Genomic DNA, 13,587 nt, shown 5'->3' on the forward strand with positions numbered 1-13,587 from the left:
GGTGCAGCATTTGTGGAGCAGGTCTGGACATATTGGTCGCATGGAGGTGGCTGTGCAGATGCCAATTTGGCCATTTGCACCATCCGGCTGTGTAAGCACCCAGCTGAGGGACTTAAATGCAGAAGATCCTTATCAACAGTCTCATCAACAGAGCATCCTATCTGCTTGAGCTGATAAGAGCCTGTGGTAGCCTTTTCTGAGACGCAAATCTGCAGTGGCTTGTAAGCTTCTTAAGGCAGCGCTCATATCTTCTTTTATGCCACCCTGAGTACCCCGTTGGTATTCAAGGATAAAGAATTATAGTAAGTCACTGTCTCCATGCTGCCCCAGTATCAGCATACAGGGCCTTCCTAAGTCGTGGCCTCATTTGTTTAACAGTGAATTCCTCTTTCTTGTTTGTGATAAGAGGCACAATGCATTCATTTTTACACAGAGTAGCTGCTTCAACCTCCCGCAGCAAGTCTAGTAATACAGTTATTAATGGAAAACAAGTGTCTGAGAAACCTGCTTGCAAATATAATGAGGCTCTCTTTAATTACGGCTTCACCAGTGTTTTGGTCAAGAATGAAGAAAGGCCTTAATGCCTGCTGTGTCACACAGTGTTATCTAGTAAAGAGCATTAGAAAACATACTTAATGTGTGGATTCCTTGGTCACTGTGTTGCCTTGTTGCTGTCTGGAGTGGCAGGAAATAAGCCTCAAAACATGGTCATGTAGGCCCCCAGCACTAAGCTATCCCTAACAGAATCCGTGTCTGCCCTTCACAAGCTAATAATTTAAAGGTCACTGTGTCAGCAAAAGCAAATTGCAGAAGAACAATCCATCCCTATTGGAAGATTTCTATGATCTCAACTGATTTTGCACTACAGTAATATCGCACAGCACTTGATCCTGCAACCCTTACTCAGGCAAATATTTCTATGCAAGTCCACAGGGCTACTCTCAAGTAAGGGTGACAGGATACTGTACTTTTAGCCACAGTTCACACTTCCCTTTAAGATAAGATTTCTTATCAAATACATTCTCTCTCAAACATCAGCAGCCATTACCCTTCTACTCAAAGTTGTATCAGCAGCCCAAGTTAACAGGCTGAGTTTGTAGGGGTTTCGATCTGGCACTGTACATATTAACATGCGCCAGTAAGATGACAAAATGAAGACCCAACTCCGCTCCCACTGAAGTCAGTGGCAACTCTCATTGACACAGGCTTAAGCCCTAGAAGTTTAGCAAATACCAGGGCTTTCAAACTCATTTTCTTTAGACCAAAATGTATCTACCTGTTTTTAATATTTACACTGTGGGAACATGTGCAAGGCTCCACTTGCATACCTTTTGTACATGGTCCAGTGGTCTTTCAGAGTAGCATGATTGTCAACTATTTCATCCAGCGTGAGTAAGACTGTAAGCAGCTCCCCTAGATGCTCATACATAGTCTGGAAAAGAAGTTCCAGTAGTTACTCAAAGGTTTCATGCAATGCAAACAGATTTTTTTTAGTGGTTTTTTAGTGTTCTTTCACTACAGAGAAGGAATGTTACAGTTACCATGGAGGTGGCACTCAAACTAGCTGACCTGTCTTGACAATGAAGGTAGGATTCTCAAAAAGTATTCAGGACACAGAAGCACAAGTCCCATCCACTTTTGATCTAAGAAAGTTAGCATTTGCCATATCTGGATGTAATGAGCATTTCCACATAAGAAGAAGAAACAGTGACTAAACAAGTCTGTCCTGAGAGTAGGTTTCCAACACACATTGAAAATGATGCTTTAATTCATTTTAATCCTCTCACAAGAAAACTTAGAAATGTTTCAGATTTGTTTATAAAACTAAAAGAACTTTTTAAATCCTCTAAACCAATGCTGCTTTAAATCATCTCACCTGAAAATGAACTCCGGATGTCTCTATAATTTTAGGTGCATTCCTGCAGTAGAAAAGGAAACAAAACAATATCTTATTTTTCCATTATTAGCTAGAACTTATTTATTTTGCACATTTTAATTGTTGTTAGAGGTATCAGTCCCTTAAAGGTTTTTCTTGCACATTTTGCTTCAAGAAAGTCATTGTGGTAATTGTTATCAGTAATGAAAAATACAGTCCAACATATAATAAAAATGCATATTAAAAATTGGTTTTGACAACCAATGTAACAATACCTTAGAATCATAGAATATCAGGGTTGGAAGGGACCTCAGGAGGTAAATCTAGTCCCTGCTCAAAGCAGGACCAATCCTCAACTAAATCAGGTTGATAACATTTTCCAAATCATAATGAACCATTGGTTTGTTAAATTGTAGGTCTAGTCTGTTGCGCATGTGTATTAAGTCCCAGTGACATTAATAATTAGCATTTTTATAGTGTCTTTCATCCCAAAGGTCCCAAAACACTTTACAAACTTAACCAACTGATAAGCAAGCTAGACACCCAGCTTCACTTCATTCACCACTGAAACAGAGCAGCTGTGTAGAGATGCAAAGTACTGTGAAATGGCAGCCTTGGGTAGAAGAATACCAGAACTAATTAAAATAGCAGAGGAAACTTAGGCAGAAAGAATTAACCTATTTAGAATATGGCCAAAGCTCTAGCATTCACATCCCTACTTCTAAGACATCATGAGGTCTTTCAACGACCAAGTCCCATTCTTTTATTTTACATCCGATTTGTAAGATAACAGCTCCAGTAGTACAGTGGCCCCTACCACAGTAACATTGCATTGATTTAGTACCAACTCATTTATAGTACTGACTCACAATAGAAGTCATGCACATATCATGCAGGGTGCATGTCCCCTTCAATAGCATGTGTTGTATGCATACTTTTTTCAGACATTTTATAAACTGCATGATTTTTTAAAATTTTATAAACTGCAAAAATTCAGTCTAAATATGCTTCTCATATGACTTTAGCCTAGGAGTGTTGCTAGTACATTGAGAATAGATATACAAATTGGCTTGACTTTCAGAGGTGTCAAGCACCCACAGCTCTCACTCACTTCAACTGGAGTTTCATGTCTGAAAACCATGCCCTTAATCTCTCAAGTGACATATACACTAAAACTGACAATACAAAAATGAATAACTAAGACTAATTAGCAATCATAGCATCTCCACCTGAAAACATAAGCTCTAAATCTTACAGATGAAACCAAAGACAAAGTAAATACCCAAGACCCTCTGATGTAAGACACTGCCTCCCAAATACCTGACATTATTACTGTCAAATTGGCATATGAAGCCATAAAGCCTTACTCAAGACAATACCTATGATACTAATGTTTAAATAAAAAACTGATCAAGTTTGCTCAAGTACATATTATGATCACACATTTATAATATTAAAATTAAATAATGTGACCTAATATTTTTAAGCTTCTGAAGCTATTTGATTTTACCATTTCTTCAAAATGTTACACTAGTATCTCCACAGAATCTCTCAGCTAACATAAGATATCCATTCCTCCTGTCAGTAGGGCAGGGACCAAGTCCAATAATTAGAGGCATAAAGATATAAAGGTCAGCCACATTAACATCAAGATTTGTTCCTTCTGAAAAGAGACAGCTCTCCTGAAATATGCCTTTTAGTTTAAAAGACATTCTTGCATCTCATCACAAAAAAGCACTTAAAGTAGACTATGATTCTTTTAATAAATAAAATCCTTTTAAAAAGTAGCTTATGTGGGCACATACAGCTGCATTAAAAACCACTCTCCACATTTTGTGACCAGAGTATTACAATGTTTACCATGCTTTAGGGAGATCATAACATCTTGCACTTTCTTTAATAATAAAAAGGGGATATAGCATTTCTGCCAATAATTACTTGTTGCTGGTATAGAGAACAGCCAGCTGATGAATTACATTCATCACCACTTCATAGCACCGTGTAACAAAACAAGACAGCTCCTGAAATGACAAAGTTTGCATACATTGGTATTATTTCCAAGACAGTGAACAACAATCATGCAGCCAAAACCCCAAGTTCAGCCTCCTAATTTCAGCCTGAGGCTGCTCACAACTGCAGCCTGGACAGGAAGTCAGACATTTCCTGAAGCGTGTTTCTTTAGGATTTAGGGTTAATGAAGCTACACAGAGGCAGAAGAGGGAGTAAGGATCCTTCTCCTTATTGAGTGGCCAGCAATAGGGCTAGCTAGGACCACAGTTCTGATGCTCAGGGGAGCTTCACGCAGATGCTTCCTCCCAGAATAAATATGCAGACACTGCACAAGGCATTGCTCCTCTTCACCCATGCAATGGCCAAGAGCTGGCTGGTTGCTTGGAGGAGTATAGCACACCTTTAAAAGGGATATAATAAGTTACAGCCCACCCCAAACAAAGAGCCCTAGAAGGCATTATGATTCTAAGGCACAAGGCCTCTTACAACTCTCCCTCAGGCAGTGTGTGTAAGCACCACCGCTTTCCATGAACTCCATGACAAAAGCATGCTCTAGCCCAGTGGTTTTAAAACTGGGTTACGTGTATCCCTAAAGGTATGCGAGTTCTTGTCAAGGGGTATGCGAGAAAAATCCTGTAATGGCAGACAATGCATTTTATTTAGTACAGAGGTTTTCAAACTCTGGGCTGCACCCCCAGAGGGGGACTCGGGCCAGTGATGCTGGACAGGACTTGGGGAAAGAGTGTCACCTCCACCCCCGATCACCTCAGTAGGGCCACCCAGCCTGTCTGGATTGGCCATGGGGGGACCCAAAATTGTTACTCAGCATTGAGACCACCCTTTGAGTTAGAATTTTTGGTTGTAACAGGCTGGGTGGCCAATGAGGTGAGTCAGAGGGTGGAGGTGGTGCTCCCTCCCTGAGCACCCCCATGCAGAGCTGGCCTGAGCCACCTAGCATCGCCACTTACTCCCCCAAACATTCTTCCACGCCCACCTAGGGAGGTGCTCCCCCCCGTTTGAAAACCTCTAGAAGCTGTTGCTAAATGGAAAGCAGAAATCTGGGGGGCATGTGACTCCACGTGTCCCTCCATGTGTCGCCTCTATCTCAGATGGGGATGCGCAGTAGACTACATTATTTGGAAAGGGGTACATAGCCTAATGTTTGAAAACCACTGCTCTCTTTGAAGCCACGCCAAGCTTAAGCCACCAATCAGACAGATTACAGATAAACAGCTACAGTTACAGACATGCTGGATTTAAAACTGAAAGTGGAGAGGACAGAGAATTCAGCAAGGGACACAAGAACAGGAGTGAACATTTGAAATGCAACCGCAAGACTGGACAGGATTATGAAGTCATCTGGCACATCTCCACTAGTGATGATACACACTGGAATCAATGGTGGAGTGGTAAATAATGAAGACAGGACAGTCATACAGAGCGATCTGGATCACTTGGTAAGCTGGCCCCATTCAAACAGAATTCATTTCAATACAGCCAAAAGTAAATACATCTAGGTATAAGGAATGCAGGCCATGGCTATAAAAAGGGGACTGTATCCTGGAAAGCAGTGACTTTGAAATGATCTGGGGTCCTAGTGCACAAGCAAATAAACAGTGTGATACTGTGGCAAAAAGGTCTAATGTGATCCTTGAGTGCATAAACACGGGAGCTGGGAGTAGGAGGTGATTGTTACCTTTTTAATACAGCATGGGTGAGACCAATACTGGAATGCTGTGTCCAGTTCAAATATCCACATTTTCAAAAGGATGTTGAAAAACTGAAGAGGGGGCAGAAAAGAGCCACAAAAAGTGACTCTATGGCTGGAGAAAATGCTTTACAGTGAGATTTAAAGAGCTCAATCTGTTTTGCTTGTCAAAAGGAGATTGAGAGGTGACTTGATTACAGTGCATAAGTACCTTCATCTGGAGAAAACATCAGGTACTAAAGTGCTCTTTAATCTAATGGAGACAGGTATAACAAGAACCAATGGCTGGAGGCTGAAGCCAGACAAATTCAAGTTAGAAATATGGGGGAGGGGGGATTCAAAATGCAGGTAATTAACAATTAGAACAAATTACCAAGGGAAGTGGTGGATAGTCTTCAACTCAAGACTAGATGCCATTTTGGAAGATTTGTTTGGCTAAAACACAAGTTACTGGGCTCAATGCTTGGATAACTGGGTGAAACGTAATGGCCTGTTGTATTCAGGTCAAACTAGATGACCTGTTGGTACTTTCTGGCTTTAAACTATACCAATCTACAGAAGAGTTAAAAAAATCTAAATTGGCTTTTTGTCATAAATGCAGTTGGTTTACATTTTGCATTTCACTCATCCTGGACATGCAAACAGCCTGGTCAGTTTCACTTTCTGCTTTTCCTTTGCTTAAAAACGTTGCTTGGGTTTTAACTTCATTTTCATTTAAACATTATTTCTGTATTTGGCTTTCAGGTTTCTAGGTTTTTAAAAACGGAACCTAAATTTTAGGCCTAGAACCAGTTAACATTGCCCCTTTAAACCCTTAATGCATAAAGTCCAATTTCATGGCACATATCCAACTGTCAGCAATAGACTATGCTGCAAATTGACAGATTTTGAAAATCTTTTAAGTATATTAAACATTATGTGGTTTAATCCTGCAGAGCGTAGTGAAACATTGGCAGGTATTCCTAAATTAGTATCATAGTTTGTCTCTTTAATATCACCTCAGTAAATATTTAGCTGTTACATCTGTTGAAAACAATCTCTGGATACCAAGAACTGTCAAATCCACAACAAATAGCCAATATGTTTATGTAGCAGCTATACGAAAACAGCATTTTCTGATTCCTCTGCCAGCTCTGCGCAACATTGACTATGTCAGTGTTTCTCAGATGGCAGACACTGCCACCAGCCCATTCCTACTGGGGAATAGAAAGTGGAGCACAGAGTGGGAACAGGACAGGCTCAGTTAGGAGAGATTCCCATAAAGCAGGAATTAGATACAGTTATTTGAAAGCTCCCCAACCTTCCCTCTATGGTCCTGGGGTGATATCTTACATACAAGAGTGTAAGCAAACACCTGCTCAGCCACTCTCTCCTCCTGGCTCCCAGAACCCTCAGCTGAGACACAGGAGCACATGTAGCATGGGCCCACAGAGCCATTAACAAATCTTCTCCTCTGAACAGACGATTTGAAGAAACTGGGAGGTGAAAAGTGAAAGAAAGTTGATGGCTGGGTTGAAGAGAACAAAGATCAAGAGACAGAAAGTGGACAAGAAAGGCAGAGATATTAGCAACTGCATGCCGGAGAGCTTAGCAAGTATTTTCCTCTGGTATTTGATCTACTAAAGGGGACCACTAAGAATCTGATACACAATATTTATAAGACAGTAAATAAAATCCTGTTTAATGAAGACTGAAATTACATTTTCTAGACACAGTTTTGCTTAGACAGTATATATATTCCATTTTTTACTACAAGTACATTTTTCATAACAGAATCCTGTTTGTGATTGCACAATCACTTGCTATGGAAATTATGCCAGAAAAAGATTTATAACTTCTAGTGTAGAATGAACACCAAGAACAAAGGAAATCCTCAGAAACAAATATCCTGCTTTCATTCAAATGTCCTTGGTAATAAGCACAATTGTTCCTAAAAGGCATGTTATTCCCAGAAATTTTTTTTGTGAGGCATCAACAATTTTTTTTAAAATCACTTGTTTTAATCTTACCTCATTCTATGAGGTGAAGGAAGATGAACAAACAAATGGTTTATTCCATGCTAGCACTACCACTTTTTATATTATTCAATGGCAAATTAAAATTTACCATCAGAAACATGCAACAGAATGCTAGACCTTTAACATAAAATGACAGAATCCCATTAATTTTTTTCCTGTTGAAGTCTGTTTAGGAAAACTAGTTTATTTTGGGCACTGAATCTGAAAATCTTTTAGACTTCTCACACTGGGCGTAGTTACAGTGCTTGAAACAGCTTCAAGTGCAGAAACACAATAGTGAACAAACTGCACCTAACAGCTCTCTCTTTGAAAGGATGAGTGAAGGAGGTTGGTTGTGATAGCTGTGCAGGCAAGAAGTTGTAATCTCCATACAAAAGCGACTCTCAAAACCTTTGAATGGGATGTAAATAGGATACTGTAACTGATGAGTCCACTTGACAAGTAGAGGAAAAAAAACAGATTACAACTGCTCCAAAGCCAAGATCCTCTCTTTACCTGTAAAAATGAAATAAATCTTCCCATCTGTATTTGGGAATCACCTTCCACCATGCTGGAATCTGTGGCTTGAAAGATAAACAAAAGCTTCACTGACTTTAGGAATATCAGACAAACCTATTCATTACACTGAAGCCTGGATGACAAAACAATTTTGTTTGACCTTTAATTAAAGCACACTGCTATAAGACAATGTATTTCCAATGAATGCTTAACAAAGACTTGACTGTGCTTTGCTAAACAAAGAACATCTTCTCTTTCTGTATTTCTACAGGACCTAGTACCATGGAGTCCTGGTCCATGACTGGGGCTCCAGAGCACTAGCCTCAACATAAATAATAGGATGTTATAAAGTACCAAGTTTTCTGGAGCACCAGTTTAACATTGTATCAGCATTTATGTTTGTAAACGCATTCGAGCAATTATAATTGGCCATAAAATTTCATCTGACAAAATCTGGCATACAGGGTCTTAAAATGCATCAACCTGGGAGTTATTAAAAACTGAACATGTAAGACTTTTATACAAGACCACTATGAATAACAATAGCTTTAATTGTAAAAATTAAATTGGGTAAGAAGTTAATCCACAATAGGGATTAAACACCTGTGGTACTGTGGATTTAATTTGAAACCTTACTATAGTATGCACAATAATTGCTTTCCTAATGGCAGTCTGGAGGGGGATTGTGCAAGTCCTTTGTTAAAAGAGCTGACTTCAGGTCCAGTAACAGAAAAATCTCAGTCTTTTTAAGTTCTACCCCCTTTGCTTTAAGAAGATAGCCTTGAAAATCTACGTCAATATAAACCCATCAATGGGGATGAAAGGCACAAGTAGCTAGGCTCCACTCTTCTGTAGTAGGAGGCTCTGAGATTCCTAAAGATTGTATCTTTCCCCACCACACACTTTTTAATGTACAAGTCACTCTTAAATTTGATGTGTACCCCAAATAAACATCTCACTCACACCACCTCTTGGCCAGCCCTATGCATCGGGAGAAGAGGACAGAATTTTTTTCCCCCCCCGAGAGGCTAACTCAAAAATGCTCTGCCCCCTATTTTCAGATCTCGCTGAGATAGGGACTTAGCTAGCTGCTGCTCACCTAGGTAAGCCTACAATTGCTATGGCAGCTGCTACAAGAGGAACAGCTGGCTCTCATGCATCTAGAGGTGTTGGTTGGAGGACTGCATTTCCATCCATTCCCTGTTGCTGGCTTCTCCAGGAGGAAGAGGAGAAACAGCAGGACTAAACTGCTGTCACAGAATAAGAAGCTTACAGCTGCTGCAGCCCTCTTTTCTCCCTACCAATGAGGCAGAACATTTTTGAGGGAGACCTTTGTTAGAGTTTGGCAGTATGTCACTACGATTCAAAAGGCTTTAAACACATGTCTGATAGAAGTCTGCCTTGAAAAGTTATATGCAGTTAGAGAAATGATTCATCAAAAGAACCAAGACAGTCATATTTTACATAGCACCTAGAATGTGCTAGAAACGGTCTGAACCTTAAAGAGTTTACACATTTCTATAGCCCCATTTATCCAAGGATTTCAAAAGGATTTACAAAACTCTAATGAACTGAGCTTCACAAGGTCACTGTAAAAGAGGCATTATCTTCCCCATCTTTCTGATGGGAAAAACAGAAGTTTAGTGACTAGCCCTGAGGTCACACAGGAAGTCAATAGCACAGTCAGGAGAATTCAGATCTCCTAAGTCCTGTGCTTTAACCCCAAATACCGTGCTTAAAAGCAAGATGTCACTAGTAACCCCTTCATTTATTAGTTATCAGTTTTACGCTGTTTTAAAAAATAAATAAATAAATAACTTTCACCCAGAGCGAGATCTTATGACCTACCAATTGGAAAAAAGCCTATGACCATGTTTACATAAGCAGAGTTCTGTGTTATGTCAATATAATATACACACAGGCCTGAGACACTGTAACCCACCTCTTACTACTTTTAAAAAAGTGTCTATGTTAAAGTGTTACAATTTGGCTTACACTATCTTAAAATGCAGGAACTGAGAATTAAGTATAGGCCTCCATCCTTCAGTAGCATCATGGCCTTAAATCCACTGCCACCAGTGGTTTTCATGCCAAGATGATGACTCAAGTGATTAACCAGCACTAATATATGCCTGTGTTTTGACAGCACAAGCAGTATCAAACCCTGCTCACTTTACTCATGAAGTACTGAAGCCAATATTGCTCTTCATGAGTAAGGCAAGCAGGATTTGGTCCATGGTATATATTGCCACACGTTGTCTGAAGACATCTTGCAAAAAATCTATGCACTAGGGAGGAGGAGTTGGATACGAGTTTTAGGACTAATTACTTATATTTAATATATAAACCTTGAAAAATAAGTGCACTAGTACATGTGCTCACAAAGTAGTTTTTTAAAATACAAGACAGTGTGACTCCGCATTAAAGGTTTCAGCATTTAAAGGGAAGATTAAATATATTTTTTTAAAAGCCTCATGCTGCACTTTCTGAAAGAAACACTCTCCCTGTCTTTGTATGCCTAGTGCCTTGCCCTCTCTCCAAATCCTTCCTTAAAAGCCAAAAGTGTTCAAACACTCTCTTGTCATCAGTCCCCATTTTCTGCCTCTCACATAAGCAGTCAACACATACATAAAGCAGAGATAAAATATCAAAGAAGTTCTCACTATTATATCAGTGCTTCACCGCAGATAATGGCTATTTCTAGCTAAAATCTTAATGATGTTTGATGTTAATTCAGTGTCGTTACAAGACACTGATATGCAGGGCTTGTATTGTAATAGAGACCAGGAGTTTGTGGTTTTCATCAATAGACAAAATGTTGTAAAAGTACATTTCTAAGCTTAGAACATGAGATTGCAATTATTTTAATATAAGGAGAAGCAACAGCATAAGAAAATACTGACGCTATAAAGGGAACTACTTACCTCCTTCTCCATAAAACAAGAGGCCATTGTAAAATTTAGTTTCCGCCTACCAACAAAAGGAGAGATTTTTTCCAAATTAAAAAGATATGCTCAATTTACAAAAATACATGGCTTATGTTTGCAGGATTAGAAGCTAAAAAAGCCACGATGTAAAAGCTATATTTCAGTTTGTTAAGCTGTAAACATTTTTATAACAGTAATAAGGACAGGGTGTAGGAATTACCTCATATTTTAACTTCTTGATTTCACAGCAAAGGGCAGCATACACAGTTATTACTTTGTTCAAAACCTAGACTCATCAAGGAAAACACACAGAATTACACATGTAGTATAAAAGTGTAACAAACAAACATATTTGGCACATTTTTCATGTTCAAAGTGCTCTACAGGAAAAAAAAACATTTACAGATTTTACTACAGAGGTCTTGTAATTAAAAAATTCTAAATTTAAAGCATTTTACCTTGTTTTCTGTATTTATGAGCTCCAGCAGGGAAGACTGTTCATAGGGCAAAAGCTAAATATTAATTAAAAATAGAAATATTAGAAGACTTTCTTTAAAAAAGCATATGTTTAATTACTAAAAGGAATCACCACTTAGGTGATTATGCGAAGCATCTTAATTTTTTCAATCTAGTTCCAAATGCACTCAGTACCAAAAAGACACTAAGTGTATGCTACTGGTAGGCTACAGTGGAGAAAATATCCAGTTCTCCTATTACATGGACTCATCAAGTCCTGTCTCGTGAAGGTATGTAAGGATAAAAGACAAAATGAACTATGTGAAATTTATAACAATTATAGAAATATTAAAGCAAAAAGGTTATGACTGCTATAAGACATTTACTGGGCCCAATTTTCAAATGGCTTCCAATTTTGTAATCACAAAAATGTGTGCATACCTATTTGCACAGGCAGGACATGTATTTGCATAGATAAACACTTATTTTGGATTTGAAAATCAGCCAAGAGATTTTCTATCCCATATGTGCACACTAACACTGAGTCTGGATGCACACGTTCAAAGTTTAGCCCTCTAAGACTTCTGAGCAGGCATGTTCCAGAAGGGGATAAAAGTTAAGTTCTGTTTTTAAATAATGCCTGTACATTCAACACAAAAAGAGAACTAACATTTTATACTTCATGAAGGACAGGAAGTTTGTGACCAGGGAAATAACTGGCTTTAGAGGGAGGAGGACTATTATGTGGGTTTTTTGCCCTCCTTTAAAATGCAATCACTGAGGCTAGTGAGCCAAAACGTAACCTAACTTGTACTTTAGCTACAAGTATATCTATGCATGGCTCAGTTTACACCACTGTACTCAAATATTCTGTTCTGCTGTGCGGAACAAGAACTGTATGCAAGAATTTGGTTCCCTGAACTGCTCAGAATGTAGAATTCTTTTAAGTTTCACTAAGCTCCAAAGGACAGAGAAAAAATAATAATGTGAAATGATATTATCCGACAATCAACAATGATTTGCTATTTTATGGTTAAAATGGGTTAGGGAAAATTTTTTTGGCAAAACTAAAAAACTGAACATAAGGGCACAATTGCATGGACCTTTATCCTTCCAGGGTACAAGGAAAATATATATTAGTGACCGTGTGATTAGAGTGCAATCTTAGCCTCAATAATATTTTTGTTTTAGCTTTTTTAAAGTATCTTAATGCTAATATACTTTTAAATATTTTACCTGAAGGCAACTTTACTAGAAAGATATTTGAAACAGTTTTCTGTAACTTGTAAGATTCAAAAAAGTTTATAGTTCTATTAGGTCTACCAACAGAAGCATCACTTTAAAGAAATCACAACTAAAAAAGGCTTCAGGTCCACTCCAGACAAAAGGCACAATAGCTGCTGGCCCATAGAAGTGCCATGAACATCCTAGACTCTACAGACAGTGGTTACTAACTCTTCTAAAAGGTTTGAACAGGGTACAAGAAAGAGATGGAGTACACTTTTTCCAGCAGCTGTAGAATGCCAAATTAGACATCCTGCAAGCACCCGTTTCCCAAGAGTTTGTGTCTGACCAACACAATCGCTATCTAGGCTCCAAAAAGCCTAATTATCAATGATGGAGGGACAGGACTCATAGCACCCCAACACCCTAACATTATCAGAAAACAACTTGTCCTAGATCATTTGGGGAAGAATACTCTAAAGCCTGAAATATGCAGGCAAAGCTTGGCTGACAAGGGCATTCCACTAATCAGAGATAAAGAGGCCATTAGGCCAAGACCATATCCTCAGGGTGACTCGACTCTACTCTCTCATAAATGCAACTCCGAAATCTGATTAGTAGAGTTCAATGGCAGAGACCTTGCAATGCCTTCAAACTCTCTTCCAACTATACAACTAATTTGCAAGTGAGAGATTTTTTTGGCCTCCACATTGGCACACCATGATACCAACAGCTTCAGCCTTATGATTCTCATGCAGTCCAGGAGAGAATAAGTATTGTATTCTGAAATGAGGGCTCAATCTCTGAAGGCTTTTCATAGCTGCTTGGTAACAGAACTATGAGCCACTAGACAATTAAATTTCTCCATTT

General features: G+C 38.8%; 1 protein-coding gene across 6 annotated transcripts in view; it reads right to left on the minus strand.

Moving 5' to 3' along the window:
• WASHC4 (WASH complex subunit 4) overlaps window positions 1-13,587 on the minus strand; it is a 275,049-nt gene that overhangs the window by 38,954 nt on the left and 222,508 nt on the right. For 5 of the 6 annotated variants that reach the window (XR_007773385.1, XR_007773384.1, XM_050945521.1 and 2 more), the window contains exons 4-10: window positions 11,496-11,549; window positions 11,258-11,323; window positions 11,035-11,080; window positions 8,108-8,175; window positions 3,815-3,897; window positions 1,877-1,919; window positions 1,329-1,432 (exon numbers count right to left, since the gene is read on the minus strand). Coding sequence is in view for 4 of the 6 variants with exons in the window: in XM_050945521.1 (XP_050801478.1) it covers window positions 1,329-1,432; window positions 1,877-1,919; window positions 3,815-3,897; window positions 8,108-8,175; window positions 11,035-11,080; window positions 11,258-11,323; window positions 11,496-11,549 (464 nt within the window). In the remaining 2 variants the exon portion in view is untranslated. Of the gene's footprint in view, window positions 1-1,328; window positions 1,433-1,876; window positions 1,920-3,736; window positions 3,898-8,107; window positions 8,176-11,034; window positions 11,081-11,257; window positions 11,324-11,495; window positions 11,550-13,587 lie in introns of those variants that run through there. The other variant, XM_050945526.1, reaches the window with a different exon arrangement.

The sequence above is a fragment of the Gopherus flavomarginatus genome, chromosome 1 (assembly GCF_025201925.1).
Source record: "Gopherus flavomarginatus isolate rGopFla2 chromosome 1, rGopFla2.mat.asm, whole genome shotgun sequence".
Lineage (NCBI taxonomy): Eukaryota > Metazoa > Chordata > Testudines > Testudinidae > Gopherus > Gopherus flavomarginatus.